Source organism: Lycorma delicatula, chromosome 2 (genome assembly GCF_047948215.1).
Source record: "Lycorma delicatula isolate Av1 chromosome 2, ASM4794821v1, whole genome shotgun sequence".
Classification (NCBI taxonomy): Eukaryota; Metazoa; Arthropoda; class Insecta; order Hemiptera; family Fulgoridae; genus Lycorma; species Lycorma delicatula.
The window spans coordinates 220,283,550-220,301,314 of record NC_134456.1 but is presented as its reverse complement, the minus strand read 5'-3'; the positions used below and the strand labels follow the sequence as shown (position 1 = coordinate 220,301,314).

Sequence of the window (17,765 nt, the reverse complement as noted above, 5' to 3'; positions counted from 1 at the left end):
AATTATTGATGTTATTATTAGTTTAATTCTGGTTATTTGGGTTGCAATAATTGCAGGAATGATTTTTTGTATAGTTATCATTATTATGCATATCTCTCATCTTATTATTTGTATGATTCTTGGTACTCATAGGTGGAATGGGATTATACCTATTTTTATTAAAATTCTCATTATTATTAAAATTCTTTCATTAATGGGGCAGTTAATGATAGCGTTAATAATTATTGAGGTTATTATAATTGATGATGATATTCTTTGAATAATTAAATATTTTATAGATTGTTCATTTATTTTATTTATTTTTTTTAAAAGGGGTAGAAAAGAAATTAAATTAATTTCTATAGATATTCATGAGAATATTATTCTGTTGGAGGATATTGTTATAATAATTCTTACAGTTATTGTTGTGATAAATATTGTTTTTGATAAATTTATTTTAATTAAAAAGAGAATTTATTCATCGATGGGGTATGAACCCATAAGCTTAATTTAGCTTATCTTTTTGTAAAAGGATGTGTGATGCATTAAGAATTTTGATTTCTTTAGTTTCAGTTTAATTCTGGATTTTACAATTTAGCATGAGTGAGGTTTCACTTAATTTACTTCATCAAAGTAATCCTTTAATCAGGCATCTTGCTTGAGTGTAAAAATCCATTGTTTTTTTTCCTTTTTTTTATATATAATTTTTTTTATACGGTACATTATTTGCTTATTTGTTTTTTTTTTTAATTTTTTGCAATTTTTTTGCAATTTTTTGCTATTTTTTTTGCAATTTTTAATTTCTGAGTTTAATTTTTCAACAAAAATTTTTTCGTTATAATAAGATATTTATATTATATCATTCAATTGATTAATTATTATGTTACAAAAAAGAAAAAAGATAGTTATATTATAAATATATATATTATATATAGTAATATATTTATTTAAATATAGCTATTTCTCCCTTTAATATTTAATCTTATTAAATATAATATTTTAATTCATAAGTGTTATATAAATTAAAAAAATTATTATATAATAGATAACCTCTTATATTTAAATAAAGATTTTAATCTAATATAGATTTTTAATTTAATGTAAAATAGTTTTTGTAAAGATAATCATCTAAAATAAATTATTTAATTAAATGCATCAATAAGATATTTAATTAAAATAATTTTTAATTTTAATTAAATACCTATTTCATAAGAATTTAATTTAAATTAACTTTTAATCAAATTAAATAGCATTTTATTAAAAATAATTTTATTCATTCAAATAAATTTTAAAGTTTAAAAAACCTAAGGAATATAATTATATTATAATAAGTGTATTTAAAAATATATAATTATTAAAAAAAAAAAAAAAAAAAAAAAAAAAATGGTTTAATTCTTATCTTAAGGTTTAGTTTGGTAAAATAATTACATATGTTTTATTTAAGTATTTATTTTGGTTCTTTAAGAACAAATTTATTATTATACTATTGTTTTTTTTGATATTAAGATTATTTATTGTTTAAGTTTATTTTTATATATTTTGAACCATTGTTTTTTTTTTATATAAAATTATGATAATGTTAGGGGTAGCTTTATCTTATATTTGTGTGGCTTTAGTTATCAACTTATAAGTTTATTTTTATATATTTTGAACCATTGCGTTTTTTTTATATAAAATTATGATAATGTTAGGGGTAGCTTTATCTTATATTTGTGTGGCTTTTAATTATCAACTTTTAAGTTTATTTTTATATATTTTGAACCATTGCTTTTTTTTATATAAAATTATGATAATGTTAGGGGTAGCTTTATCTTATATTTGTATGGCTTTTAGTTATCAACTTTTAAGTTTACTTTTATTTATTTTAACTACTGTTTTTATTTGAATTAGATAATGTTACGGGTAGCATTATCTTATATTTGTGTGGCTTTTAGTTATCAACTTTTAAGTTTACTTTTATTATTTTAACTACTGTTTTTTATTTAAATTAAATAATGTTAGGGGTAGCTTTATTTAACATTCCTTTATCTTAAAATTATTAGCTTTTGATTTTATTGACTGGTTTTTTAAGCTATAATTTTTATTTAACTTCAGTTAGGGGTAGCTTGAAGTTATGTTTGTTCAAGGGAGGAGATCCTTTTTTGAATGTAATTTGTTTTATTTGTTGTTTAAAAATTTGGAGTTAAGGTCCCCTTTAAATATGGTTTAAAAAAAAATTTGATTTTTGTTTTAAAATTTGGCTTTAAATTTATAACGCATGTAAATTTTTGTTAGGTTAAATATCCTTAATGGTTAATCTTTATTTTCAGTGTTAAGGTTTTTTAATTTAATTTTTTAATTTAAGTTATATTTTTTAGAACCAAAAAATGTTGTGCCAGCATTTGCGGTTATTCCTCTGGTTCAAGTTAATTTTTTTAGAATTTAGTCTTATTTGGTTTTAATATTTTGTATTTAGGTGAAATTTATATAATACATTTTTTTTTTCTATGTAAATTTGAATTTAAACCAGGATTAGATACCCTGTTATTCTTAATTAGTAATTTTTTTCTAAGGTAGTATATTTTTTATAATTGAAATTTAATAGATCTGGCGGTTTTCAAATAAAAACAGTAGTTAAAATAAATAAAAGTAAACTTAAAAGTTGATAACTAAAAGCCACACAAATATAAGATAAAGCTACCCCTAACATTATCTAATTCAAATAAAAACAGTAGTTAAAATAAATAAAAGTAAACTTAAAAGTTGATAACTAAAGCCACACAAATATAAGATAAAGCTACCCCTAACATTATCATAATTTTATATAAAAAAAAGCAATGGTTCAAAATATATAAAAATAAACTTAAAAGTTGATAACTAAAAGCCATACAAATATAAAATAAAGCTACCCCTAACATATCATAATTTTTGTATAAAAAAAAGCAATGGTTCAAAATATATAAAAATAAACTTAAAAGTTGATAACTAAAGCCACACAAATATAAGATAAAGCTACCCCTAACATTATCATAATTTTATATAAAAAAAAAGCAATGGTTCAAAATATATAAAAATAAACTTAAAAGTTGATAACTAAAAGCCACACAAATATAAGATAAAGCTACCCCTAACATTATCATAATTTTATATAAAAAAAACGCAATGGTTCAAAATATATAAAAATAAACTTATAAGTTGATAACTAAAGCCACACAAATATAAGATAAAGCTACCCCTAACATTATCATAATTTTATATAAAAAAAAGCAATGGTTCAAAATATATAAAAATAAACTTAAAAGTTGATAACTAAAGCCACACAAATATAAGATAAAGCTACCCCTATCATTATCATAATTTTATATTAAAAAAAACAATGGTTCAAAATATATAAAAATAAACTTAAACAATAAATAATCTTAATATCAAAAATAACAATAGTATAATAATAAATTTGTTCTTAAAGAACCAAAATAAATACTTAAATAAAACATATGTAATTATTTTACCAAACTAAACCTTAAGATAAGAATTAAACCATGAGGTTTAATACTGACTTCATCAGTATTACAAAATAATAATAAATCCTTTTATGCTAAATGAAATACTGAATTTACTTTTTTTTTTACTAGTCACGAAGAAAAAATTATTTCCAGCGTAACAAGTAATATAATCAGAATTTATTAATTTGTGTTGTTTTCCTAAATTAAAATTTTTAAATATATAATAAATAATAACTAAATATTTTTCGCAAATCCTCATATTCAAATTGCATTTTTACTTTAATTATAAAACTACATAAAGATTAGTAATACTTTTATTCAGTTAAATGATTTTTAACATTAATACAAATAAAATTACAAGTTAGTTCATGATTATTTTTACTTAAACACATGTACACTCATTAAAAAATATTTTTAAGTTGAAAAAAAAATTGTGTTTGAATTTTTATTAATTATAAAAAAAAAATATATATATTAGAAAGTAATGAAACAAAAATTCTGACCTGGATAAAAAGGAAATGGCATCATAGAGATTCTTGAATTAGGAAGAACACTTTTCATAAGCCGTGCTTCTGCTGGATGATTGAATCTAAGACATGTGGATCGTCCCAAACAGATCATGCAACCTGTCACACAAAAGCAGCATGCAACATGTGCAAAACCATATAACACAATGAAACTGTTTGTTATTATTTCCATAAATGTAAAAACGTTTATGAAAAAAATAAGCATCGTAAAATTTTATGCATAATTTATTATTTAGTGCAAAACACACAATAATTATAAGTAATTAATGTCACTTTCAAAGTAATAAATATTACACATCTCAATCCCAAGCACAACTTTAAGCTTATGTGATGAAAATTCAATTTCCATATTTCCACATACAAGCTTAAAAATTATCATAAAAAATAAACAATTAATTTTAAATATCATATATTTTTAATAAAAAATTTTTACAAAATGTATGATGTAATAGGTACTAATAAAACAAAATTTACTTTCATCAACAGAATGTACAAGTAACTTCATAAAAATTATATAAAGGCCAATGATACAGTTACTTTTAATAAATGAGAACATGATTAGAATGTCATGGTAGTACTTAATACAGATCCTTTTGCCAAGTACAATAATTCACAAAACATAATCAATTCTACCTGGTTGTAATTACACGGTAGGGCTGGACCTGGAATAGTAGGTAGTTTTAAAATTAACTATATAGGATATGATATGACTATATGTATGAATGAATAGAACTTCAGTGCAACCATAATTTTCTAGTTGTGTTCTACACCAATACATCTAAACAAAGAAATAAATTATATTTATTAATATTAGCATCATCATATACCGTTTTCAGTTGCTAACCAAGTCATAAATCCCTCCTACTTTTCTTATTCTTCCAATATCTCAGTTCCATGACCTTCTATTCCGCTCACCTCTATGTATACACTTCTTGCAATCACTTAGCCCACAACCTCCTTTTCAATACTTTCATCTCATTCATCTTCCCAAGCAGGATACCTTCCACCATTTTCATCCCTGATCTCTCTATTGTCTGTTGGAAAGGTTCCTCCTTAATTGTACTTTTGGCATCATTATTCCTTATCTCTGTCCTGGTAATTTCCTTAGTACTATTTAGATTTACAAAGTATGCATTTTGTTGATACCACTTCTTTTCATTGCATTTTTCTGCTGCATATATAAATGTTGGGGCAGAGTTTGATATGTAATATTACTTTTATGGAGTACATCCTGTTTACTCCAGCAAAGACTCCCAACATTTAAAAAAAAGAAATGTGCTTGCATAGCCCTCCACCCCAACTCTCTTACATTTCTAACATACTTAAAATTGCCCACCTTCATTTCACTTGTGGTCTACTCTTCTTCTGGTTGTAATTAGCAATTCACACTTCTGTACATTAAATTTCAACTCGTGTATCTCATACACGAGTATGAGTTACAAGTATGTATGGGATACATGAGTATGTATGGGATACTCATGTATCCCATACATATATAAGTATCCCATACTTATAGGGCAGTATGGGATACACGACATTTATCTGACATCTTAACTTTTGTTCTTTATTTCCCTATACCATTAGGTTAACTACAAGTACTTTTCCTCTTAACATTACCTCTTCAGCCTTATCTGCTATCTTACCTACAAGATGAAACCATACTACCTTGTTTCAGTTTTCCGTTCTACCCAATCTGTTCTTTCTTCTCTTATTTTTATACACCTAACAGTTCTTTCATAGATCTTTCTTAATTTTTGTACAATCTCTCTCTTTCTATTCCCTTTTCTTACATACCTCCCATACTTTTTATTTTTTCAAATTCATGATGCCTTTCCAACACCCAGAAAGCTCAACAGTAAATCCCATCCAAACTCAAGAGTGCATTTCTTTAAATTACCTTACTGCAACTACAAGATTAACTTTTTACCTACCTTATCTAAAAGCATGTTGTTCCTCTATCAGCCTTGCTTCCACTTTCCAGTACTTTTTCAAATAATTTGACAGATCAGGATAACTTCTCTGTAATTCTTATAATTCTTAAATTTCTTTCTGCTTTCTTTCTTAAATATAAGCATTATTACACTTTTTTTCTATTCTTTTGGAGTCTTCTTCTCTTTCCACACTACTCCTATCATTCAATATATCCAATGGTTTCACATCCTTCCAACAACTTTCACAATCTTTATGTTTAAATCATCTGCTCTCCACCTTTCATCCCCTTAATTATTTCTTCTACTTCTGTCTAGTTACAAGTATTTTTTCCCTCCAGAAAGTAATTTTAATTTCTTTCTTCTTCAAATCACACCATTTTATTTAAACTGACAAGCTTTGATCAAAATACTTCTCATATAATTCTTCTATCAGCTCTTCCACCTCTACCACAATTCCATCTACATTTATTAATTAAATAAATGAAATTGTTTACAATCACTTTTCACACATAAATTGATATGGAATTACTATGATACAAATATACTTTCAAAAGATATTTCTCAAGCATTTATTTTTATCTACAAATTACAAAAATGTTTCACATTTCAACCCATAATGCCTTATTCTTCATTAAATAGACTTAGCTCAATGACTGTTTCCTTATTTTGTAAAAGAAGTTCCTCTAATGGTCATACTGCAAATTTTTTTCTGAAAATTTACATAGAAGATTTTTTAAACAGAAAATTATACCACCTACATAGATGATTTGAATCTTTTTTTAAAGCATTACAATTTATAGCCTGATTTCAAAATATTTTATCACAGAAATTTAAAAATATTAGTAAGAAACTTAAAAATAAAAATAATTCTTGCATACCATAGAATCTTAGCTCACGCTAACTGCAGTATATTAAAATGTTAAGTTTATATTGTTGTGATTGTTAAGTGCAGTATATTACATTGTTTATATGATGTCCTTCTTTTACTTTTGCAAAAAAATAAATCTATTAACTGCCTTTTTCATAGATAGCATTTTTTATAAGCCCATTCATATTTTAAATAAAAATAAAATTTAAAATAACTATCAACTAAATTAAGAAAACTATCTTACTAAAACTTAATTTAGTATCACCTTCAACAAATTAAAATTTAAAGAATTTTTTACACCCTATTTCATCAGTAACATTTTTGGATTTTAGCTTGTAAAAAAGTCTTCCAATATCTTAAATCTTTTTTCAAATCTTATAGCCTGTGTCATTCACATGATTGAAATAGCTCAATAAGACTGGTATAGTCGTCCTAAAAGTTATGATAATGTTCATTTACAGTCCCAGAAGTTACAATATTACAAACACAAAAAAATGCACGCACATTTTAAATGGGCTAAATAACCCTCTCTTTGTATAATCAAGTAACAAAAAATTGTTTTTATTATTTTAACTTAATGAGACCATTCAGAAATTTCCATTACCATTCTAAATATGTACATATATTCTAGTAATGTAATAGTGAAACATATTTTTTAAACTGGACTTTGTTAGTTTAAATATTATTAACCCATCAAAATTAATTAGGGTTCTAACTAATCAAATAAAATACATTACACTCTGGAATTAGTTGAACATTATAGAAATTAATTTGAATAATATTAAAAGGGCTGGATTAAAACATCAACATTAAGAATGATTTCCCAACCCACAAAACACTTTGGAAAATTAATAACAGAAAATATTGAAAAAAAAAATTAGTAAAAAAATCACTACAATTTTACGTAAATACAAACTTACCAAGATAAACTAAAATTTTTAGGCAAAACCAGTTTGAATTTAAATCAAGTATAGTTTAATTTGGCTTAACTTAAATTTTAATAAAAGATTTAAGGTATGGCTCTACAGAGAAAACCACACATTAATATGCTCTTTTGTTTATTTCCAAAATATTAATTTATATTAAATACCAAAATATTAATTTTTGTATATTTCCAAAATTTAATTTTGTTTTGTTTATCCTAACTGGTAAGTTTTTTTTTTAATATTTTGTAAATTTAATCAAACAACATAAACTTTTTTATAATTACAGCTTTTCAGGACGTCTGATCTTTTATATTAAATTTGTTACTAACTATCGTCAATGGAAAGCACCATCCCATGTGTTTTTTATATTTGTAAACAAGTTACAATCAAATGTTGTTCCAAATAATGAAATTTTGCAGTAAATCTCCTGGTTATTACGTTGTAAAATTTGTAATTTGTAATTGCTTGTCAGTGATGTTTGGTTGTCTTTGGAAACAGTGTAAATATTAATACTTATAAAATGAAATTAAAAGGGCAGTGTGGAAGTGACCACCAGCCTATTGTCACTGTGATCTCGGAGGAGAGAAACGGCAGGGATGGCTTTCCCATGTACTTGGGACCTAGACCCGGCTGCCTTTCTAGAGCCGCTTGACTTAAGTGAAGTCTGCGCCCCTGGCTCAGCAGAAGAGAGATTTCTAAAGAGGCCACCAGACTAGTGGCCTCAATAGAGATGACCTGCGGCAGACTCCCTAGAAGACATATTAGAAAGGGGTGACCTCCTGTTTATTGGTAGTCGTCAATGATTGCCAACAAGAGATGGGCACTGGGGCCCTATCTCCTGCCGATATGAGAATTTCTGCTGATATAGAAGAGGAGTTATTAGAAATCTGGCAAAGACAGTGGGATGAGAGGACGAAAGGGCGGTGGACACACCGCATTGTTGGAGATATTAGAAGCTGGTAACAAAGGACTCATGGCTCACTGGGTTACTCTTTAACGCAGTTCCTGGTGAGCCATGGAGGCTACAGAGCTTACTTTTACAAATTCTGTTTGGACCACTCAGACCTTTGTCCCACATGTGCTAAGGAGGAGACCCCTCTGCATGTTTATTTTAATTATAGATGATTTGAGAATGAACGCCAAGAGATGTTGGAAGCCTTGGGAGCAGAAGTCATGTTTAATCCAGAAGACACTCAGAGAATTATGATGAGAGGATCCCTTGAGTGGAAGGCTGTAGAGGACTACGTTAAGAAAGTGAATGGTAGATTACATGCCTAGGAGGAAACTCGACAGGGAATTACAGGGTCCCCTGACCATGTGGGTATCATCTTTGCGTAATGAGGTCGCGGAGTGCCCACGACCTCATTACGCAAAGACCTCATTGGCATCTCATAGCTGTATACTTGCCCTATCAGAAGGAATGCTACAATAGTGGTTCCAGAAAGGGGGAAGGGAAAAAAAGGCCTTGCTAGGGAAGGTAAGAATGGAGTAGTTTTCCATTATATTTCTCAGTAAGCAAAATTTATGGTTGCATATACGCATGCCAAGCCAATTGAAATACATGTAATTCTCAGTAAACAATATTATATTATTCCTTTATTCTATTCATTTTAGAGATTGACTGTATAGTGAACATCATTAATCTCATAAAAAGCAGCTTTTGACTGCTTTCACTTACACCTCAGGTATTTTATGTGTCACTATCATAAGAAATACTAGGTTAGATAGTATAAAGCACCTCTTTGTGTAGTTTCTGAATTAATGTAGGGCAAGTACTTAAAACTTACTCATTCATCATTCAATTCTCTCAAGCTTTATTTGAATTTTCACTTTATTCATTTTCTAGAGCTGCATTTGTTAAATTCAGCAGAAAATATGAAATCTACTATTAACAAAATATGATCTTATAAACAATAAGGTCATACATAACAATATACAAACTTATTGTTACAGCATTTGTTTATTTTAATAAATTTCATATTCTTCAATTTTTAAAAGTTTTTTTTTAATGATTATACTTATGTTTAGTTACACTGTGAAAGAGATTTGTTGATGAAAATGGCCTACATTAAACTAAAAAAAATAAAACATTTCAAGAGATCTGTTAAGTAATTTACATAATATCTGTGAACAATATAACATAAAATACAGCATTAATCAAATACTAAAAAAAAAAAATACAATGTTACTGAACCAAATTTATTTCACTAGAAGAAACTAATCTGAAACTAGATGCTAGATGACTAGTTTGAACCAGATGACTAGTCTTGAAATATGTCATTCTTACATATTTGCTAGTAATAAAAAAAAAAATCTAAAAATAGCTTCTCAGAAGAACAGAAGTACTGCTCTTTCATCACATAACATAAATCTTAACATATGACAAAATCACAAGCTTGATATACCACACAAATTACACTTTATTGTAGTAGTTAAATGGTGTGTAACGTAATCAAATACTGAACTACAAGAAATGGTAAAATACAAAGTAATGCAACTGATTCAGTACAAATCCATAATTACTATAAAATCAGTACGTAATTTATCATTTATAATAATTACTCTTAAATCCATAAATATTATAAATGAAAATATGATAGTACAGAAAATGAACCAAATTTAACTTTCATTACATTACAGACTTATGGAATATCATATAAATCAATCAATAAAAAAATAAGGTTAAAAGAACATGTTGAAGTACACCTTTATAAAAAAAAATCAATTATTAAAAAAAAAGGCTAAAAGAACATGCTGAAGTATACCTTTATTCTGTTTTATTACAATATCTATTAATTTCATTCGCTTTCTTAATGTAAACATAGATTGTAATAAAATAATTTTCTAATTAAAAAAAAATTCAGATTTCTCTACAGAATATTTGGTAACTTAAAATCATAAATTCAAACTAACAATAAATAATGGGATTGTTCTCCACAGTTTTTTTACTAGTAATAATTATTAATATTAAATACAAAAGAAACAGATAAAACTGCCAGTTTTTTAAACAAGTGCAGGAGAATAATTAAAGGTGCTTCTTACAAAACCCACATTCTCACAATTAAAAAAATTTAATTTGCTGACAGTTGAATGTTATATTAACTTTACTTCAATTTATTTCATATATGTAAAAACTGATAGAGATCTATATTATTTAACATAATTGAAGTATACATAATCAGATAACAAGAAATAGACACCAACTTTATATTAATGTAAAGAATACAAATTCTAACTCTATCACTTTCTCAGGTATGCAGTTATAATCTAGGATCTGGATCAGGGATAGGATAAACAGTTTTCTCCTTTATCAAATCAAATTTCCCATTCAGGTTCATTAACTTGTTCAATTATAGGAGGTATTAACTTTATTTCAACTTTAGTTTGTACTATTACACACTAAACCATGTAAGGTACCTTTATGTTATCTGGATCAAATTTTGCAGATTAAGATTTTTTCAGATCTTAAAATTTCATGATCTCTGACCAAAAAAAAAAAAAACAACAAATTTTGCATTCATGAAGGATAAACTGACTAATGAAATTTTTTGCGATACTTCTGAATATGGATCAATTAGATAATATTTAATTTTGGTTACAAGTGGTCAAGAGGGTATGGAGATTTAAAGGTATGGTGACCAAACCTCATCATAGTTCCCATATCTCCCCATAGATCACCAAAGTTCCCATATCTCAGAATTTTACTCAAAAGGTCAAATAATTTCTTTGCATATGTACTTTACTTATGTACTTTATGTTCCAATTTATTTTATAATGTTTCATTTATATTATTATATTCAGTTTTAAACAAATTTGTGTTATTTCAGTAACGAACTTCCTATTAAATGTTGTGAATATTGATTCTGAACTGCCAAATTTTTCTAAAAGTATATTACATAGTGTTTTAAAATCAATGAATTTTCATTTCGCCTCCAGAAAAAAATAATTGTTTATTAATTAAATGTGAAGATATTATTTCATGGCATAGGGAATATTTAAGAGAAATTAAGCGATCTCATGAAAAGGATAAGACAATTTATTATCTAGATGAAAACTTGGGTTAATGTGGAACACATAAAGGGAAAGGTATGGGTGAACAAAAAATAAAGGGCGTAAAAGATGCTTTTATGAAAGCTTTGTCAACTGGGATGAAAACCTCAGCTGGAAAAGGTATACGATTAATTAGTAACGCATGTAGGAAGTGAAAATGGGTTTTTGAATGGTGGTTTATGGGTATTTGAATCCAGATCGTCCCAAGAATATCACAATGAAATGAATGGTGACAATTTTATGCGGTAGTTTAAAGAAACTGTTGCTAAACAGTCTATCATAGTGATGGATAATGTGCTGTATCATTGCCTGAAAACTGAAAAAATTCCAAATGCTTGAACTTGAAAATCAGAAATTGCAGAATTATTAAAATTGAAGAAAATTGTGAACAAAGACATTTTAAAAGTAGAACTTATAAGATTAGTAAAATCAGTTAAACAAAAATGCATTCATTGTAAAGTAAATGATATAGAAAAATTAAAAAATTGTCTTGTTGCATTTTCCTTCATACCACTTCAATTTTAACCCAATAGAATTGTTATGAGGACAAGTCAAAGGCTGCTCTAGGAGTTATAACACAACATTTAAGTTAACCGATGTAAAAAATATATTGATAGAAAGTGTTGATAGAGTAGATGCAAACAACTGAAAAAATTGTATTCAACATGGAATTATAGAAGAAAAAAAAAGCATGGAAAGCGGATAATAGTGTGTAAAAATTTTATTGAAGATATTATGATAAATTTGGGAAACAATGACAATAGTTCAACAGACAGCAACTTATTGGGTATTGATGAAATACAGTGAGGTAAAAAATACTTTTTTTCTGTTTTCCTTGATGAAATTTTAAAATAGCGGTAACATACTTTTTTTAAATATTTATATACATAATTTTATCACTGGGCAGGCAGGAGTAGGTTTTGTGATGAACAAAAAGATAGGGAGCAGAGTGGAGCATTTCAAGACGCATAGCGATAGAATCATTGTAATAAGGATAAAATCAAAACCTAAACCGACAACGATTGTTAACGTCTATATGCCTACAAGCGCCCATGATGATGATGAGGTAGATGAAGCCAGGCGATACTGCAAGGTATCAGATAGATTATATCATGGTTAAGCAAAGATGTAGAAATCAACTCGTTGACTGTAAAACTTACCCTGGAGCAGACATTGATAGCGACCATAATTTGGTGATAATGAAATGTAGATTGGGGTTTAAAAACGTGAAGAAAAGGTGTCAGATGAATCGGTGGAATTTAGAGAAGCTTGAGGAAGAGGAGGTAAAGAAGATTTTTGAGGAGGACATCGCAAGAGGTCTGAGTAAAAAAGATAAGGTAGAAAATGTAGAAGAAGAATGGGAGAATGTTAAAAAGGAAATTCTTAAATCAGCAGAAGCAAACTTAGGCGGAATAAAGAGAACTGGTAGAAAACCTTGGGTTTCAGACGATATATTGCAGCTGATGGATGAACGTAGAAACCATAAGAATGCTAGTGATGAAGAAAGTAAAAGGAACTATCGGCAATTAAGAAATGCTATAAACAGAAAGTGCAAACTGGCGAAAGAAGAGTGGATTAAAGAAAAGTGTTCAGAAGTGGAAAGAGAAATGAACATTGGTAAAATAGACGGAGCATACAGGAAAGTTAAGGAAAATTTTGGGGTACATACATTAAAATCTAATAATGTGTTAAACAAAGATGGTACACCAATATATAATACGAAAGGTAAAGTCGATAGATGGGTGGAATATATTGAAGAGTTATACGGAGGAAATGAAATAGAAAATGGTGTTATAGAGGAAGAAGAGGAAGTTGAGGAGGATGAAATAGGAGAAACAATAATGACATCTGAATTTAAGAGAGCATTAAAAGATTTAAATAGCAGAAAGGCTCCTGGAATAGACGGAATACCTGTAGAATTACTGCGTAGTGCAGGTGAGGAAGCGATTGATAGATTATACAAACTGGTGGGTAATATTTATGAAAAAGGGGAATTTCCGTCAGACTTCAAAAAAAGTGTTATAGTAATAATACCAAAGAAAGCAGGGGCAGATAAATGTGAAGAATACAGAACAATTAGTTTAACTAGTAATGCATCAAAAATCTTAACTAGAATTCTATACAGAAGAATTGAGAGGAGAGTGGAAGAAGTGTTAGGAGAAGACCAATTTGGTTTCAGGAAAAGTATAGGGACAAGGGAAGCAATTTTAGGCCTCAGATTAATAGTAGAAGGAAGATTAAAGAAAAACAAACCAACATACTTGGCGTTTATAGACCTAGAAAAGGCATTCGATAACGTAGACTGGAATAAAATGTTCAGCATTTAAAAAAAAATAGGGTTCAAATACAGAGATAGAAGAACAATTGCTAACATGTACAGGAACCAAACAACAACAGTAACAATTGAAGAACATAAGAAAGAAGCCGTAATAAGAAAGGGAGTCCGACAAGGATGTTCCCTATCTCCATTAGTTTTTAATCTTTACATGGAACTTGCAGTTAATGATGTTAAAGAACAATTTAGATTCGGAGTAACAGTACAAGGTGAAAAGATAAAGATGCTACGATTTGCTGATGATATAGTAATTCTAGCTGAGAGTAAAAAGGATTTAGAAGAAACAATGAACGGCATAGATGAAGTCCTACGCAAGAACTATCGCATGAAAATAAACAAGAACAAAACAAAAGTAATGAAATGTAGTAGAAATAACAAAGATGAACCACTGAATGTGAAAATAGGAGGAGAAAAGATTATGGAGGTAGAAGAATTTTGTTATTTGGGAAGTAGAATTACCAGAGATGGACGAAGCATGAGCGATATAAAATGCCGAATAGCACAAGCTAAACGAGCCTTCAGTAAGAAATATAATTTGTTTACATCAAAAATTAATTTAAATGTCAGGAAAAGATTTTTGAAAGTATATGTTTGGAGCGTCGCTTTATATGGAAGTGAAACTTGGACATTTGGAGTATCTGAGAAGAAAAGATTAGAAGCTTTTGAAATGTGGTGCTATAGGAGAATGTTAAAAATCAGATGGGTGGATAAAGTGACAAATGAAGAGGTGTTGCGGCAAATAGATGAAGAAAGAAGCATTTGGAAAAATATAGTTAAAAGAAGAGACAGACTTATAGGCCACATACTAAGGCATCCTGGAATAGTCGCTTTAATATTGGAAGGACAGGTAGAAGTAAAAAATTGTGTAGACAGGTAACGTTTGGAATATGTAAAACAAATTGTAGGGATGTAGGATGTAGGGGATATACTGAAATGAAAAGACTAGCACTAGAGGGAATCTTGGAGAGCTGCATCAATCCAGTCAAATGACTGAAGACAAAAAAAAAAAAAAAAAATTTATCACAATTTTCTAATTTTTGTATTGCAAGTTATTTTTACTTCATTTTTATGTTAAAAATAAAGAGAAGTTTTTTTCAGATGGACTGTGTTAAATTAAATCAAATTAGAATCATCATACTGTTATGTCTGTGTTTGCTGCACACTTTCGTGAAACAAAATGTAGTTTCATCTACAGGGATTAGAAATTTTTTACAGTCCTACATCAACTGGATAAAGGTATAAGTCAAGAAATCTTTTTTTTATTTTTATCAACTGTTGAATCACAGATGAAAAAGTTTTTGGAAAGGTAACTGGAAAGTAAATTTGGTCTTTTCTAACTTCATCCCTCTTCAATCACTCATTTTTTAAATGACAGGCCTTATCAAGTTAAAAAGTTTAGTAATCTGTTTATGTTAGTTTACATCTCTGTCAAACATGATAAGCAATAATTTTGAGTACTTCCGTTTATAGTAACAATTTACATTTCAGAAAATGGTTAAACTAGAAAAAACAATATTAAATGACTGACTGTTAAGTTAAGTATAAAACAACACTGATCAACTTAAAATCTTCTGTATTAAAACAAATTTTAGCTATCCACATTATTCAGTGTAACGAATGAGATACATACAGAGCATTATTTATATGTTTAACGACTAAATGAAAAAAGAGTTTGGCTATTGTACATACTTTTAAAAACTAACAAAATGATTTTATGAGTTAAATTTTATGTAAAACAAACTTCAAAACTATGCATAAGAAGATGGTAAAGATATTTTCAAATTAATAAATAAGATATGAAATGGTAACTTAATCGTAGAAAATAATTATTTAAAACTAAACCATTTTAAACAACAAACCATACCAAATCTAATAAAACATTTTCAAAATTAATGTATAACATTCACTTAGAACCATCTTTAGTGCCTTTGCTGCTGTTCTTACCGTGACATCAGCTGTGGTTATTTATTTTTTTTAATTACCTAAGACATATTTAGTACAGATAATGTGGCTGGAAAGTTCATAGTATGTGGTCATTAAGTGTATATTTCATAATGCTGGAGTCCATTAAACCATTGTCTATCTTTTTTTGTGTGCGACTATAAATTTCTATACATCACTATATGAAGTTCCTTCATTATCACCATGGAAGCCTTTTTAAGTATTTAATGAATTTTTATTTGACGTTATATCAGCTTTGACCATTTTAGGGTCAATCTTTATTTGGCATGTCATTATGAATATCTTACATGTGGTGATGCCGTGGCTCTACCAACAGGTAGTGGCTGAGATCTCAACAAAAAGAAGGGAATCATTGGATTGAACAGTGAGGAACTAGAGAAGTATAATGATTAAAATATTTAGTAAGCAAACTACTGATGATGTGTGTACAACAGAGGTAAGAACCAGAGTAGCAGTGAAGAAGAAAGATTTTATCAGGAGGAAAAGGTAACTCCATGGACCATTAAACAAAATTTAAGGAAAAGACTAGCAAAGAGCTATAAATTTAATGCAGCACTGTATAGTACTGAAATACGGTCACTAAGAAAGAAATTGAAAGCAGTTTGGAGGCACTTGAAATGTCGATATGGAAAAATTGGAAGGTATATAAGACGGGAGGATAAAGTAGGAAATGAAAAAAATTCTATGAAGGATTTGTAAATAAAGGCAAATGCTTAAAAGTATAAGAAAACAAATGAGCAAAACAAGGAGCAAGATATGATAACACTAAGAAACTGACACACAATCATGAAACATGAAGGACTGCAAAGCGAGAACCTACCAGACAATTGTATGAAGACCTGCCAGAAGGTAGAGCACGACTGATGATTGTTATGGAAAAGAGGAGAACACACTAAATTAAAAAAAAAAAATTATTTATTTTTTTAAATTTATATCAGCTTTATATTATTTCAATGATGAGGTTTTGCAGTTATAATATATGTATATTATAACTGCAAAACCTGTGTTATTTATATTTAACTTTGGTGATCAATAGTGGTTTCATCTGTTAGATTTCTTCTAACCGTTTCTGGACAGCATACCCTAAGAAATATCATTTGTTAGAAAGTCATTAGGTTGTAACAAATGCATATTACAGTCTTACAAGACTTTTTGTGACTCATACTACCCATCTTTTAAGAATCATGGTTTGTGGGTATACCCCATAAGGAATAGTAGTTTAAACTGATCTATGGCAGTTAAAGAAAATCATGATTTTAATTTAAATATGACAAGTACTGAATAAAAACTAATCAAATAAATTAATTAAATATTCATTTAAATTAATTTTTAATTTTTAGTATCAGCTATTATCGTAATTCACTTATCAAATTAAAGAGTAAAAGTCATTAAAATTTAAAGTCACACACACACACACACACACACACACACACACACACACACACACACACACACACACACACACACACACACAGAGAGAGAGAGAGAGAGAGAGAGAGAGAGAGAGAGAGAGAGAGAGAGAGAGAGAGAGAGAGAGAGAGAGAGAGAGAGAGAGAGAGAGAGAGAGAGAGAGAGAGAGAGAGAGAGAGAGAGAGAGAGAGAGAGTGAGGGAGAGGGAGAGGGAGAGGGAGAGGGAGAGGGAGAGAGGGAGAGGGAGAGGGAGAGAGGGAGAGGGAGAGGGAGAGGGAGAGGGAGAGGGAGAGAG

The 17,765-nt window shown here is 28.3% G+C and overlaps 1 protein-coding gene across 1 annotated transcript in view; it reads right to left on the bottom strand.

Moving 5' to 3' along the window:
• Positions 1-17,765, bottom strand: part of LOC142319660 (pleckstrin homology-like domain family B member 1) — a 615,345-nt gene that overhangs the window by 157,149 nt on the left and 440,431 nt on the right. Inside the window, exon 4 of the mRNA XM_075357205.1 lies at positions 3,965-4,087. Within this exon, the coding sequence (XP_075213320.1) occupies positions 3,965-4,087 (123 nt within the window). The remainder of the gene's footprint in view (positions 1-3,964; positions 4,088-17,765) is intronic.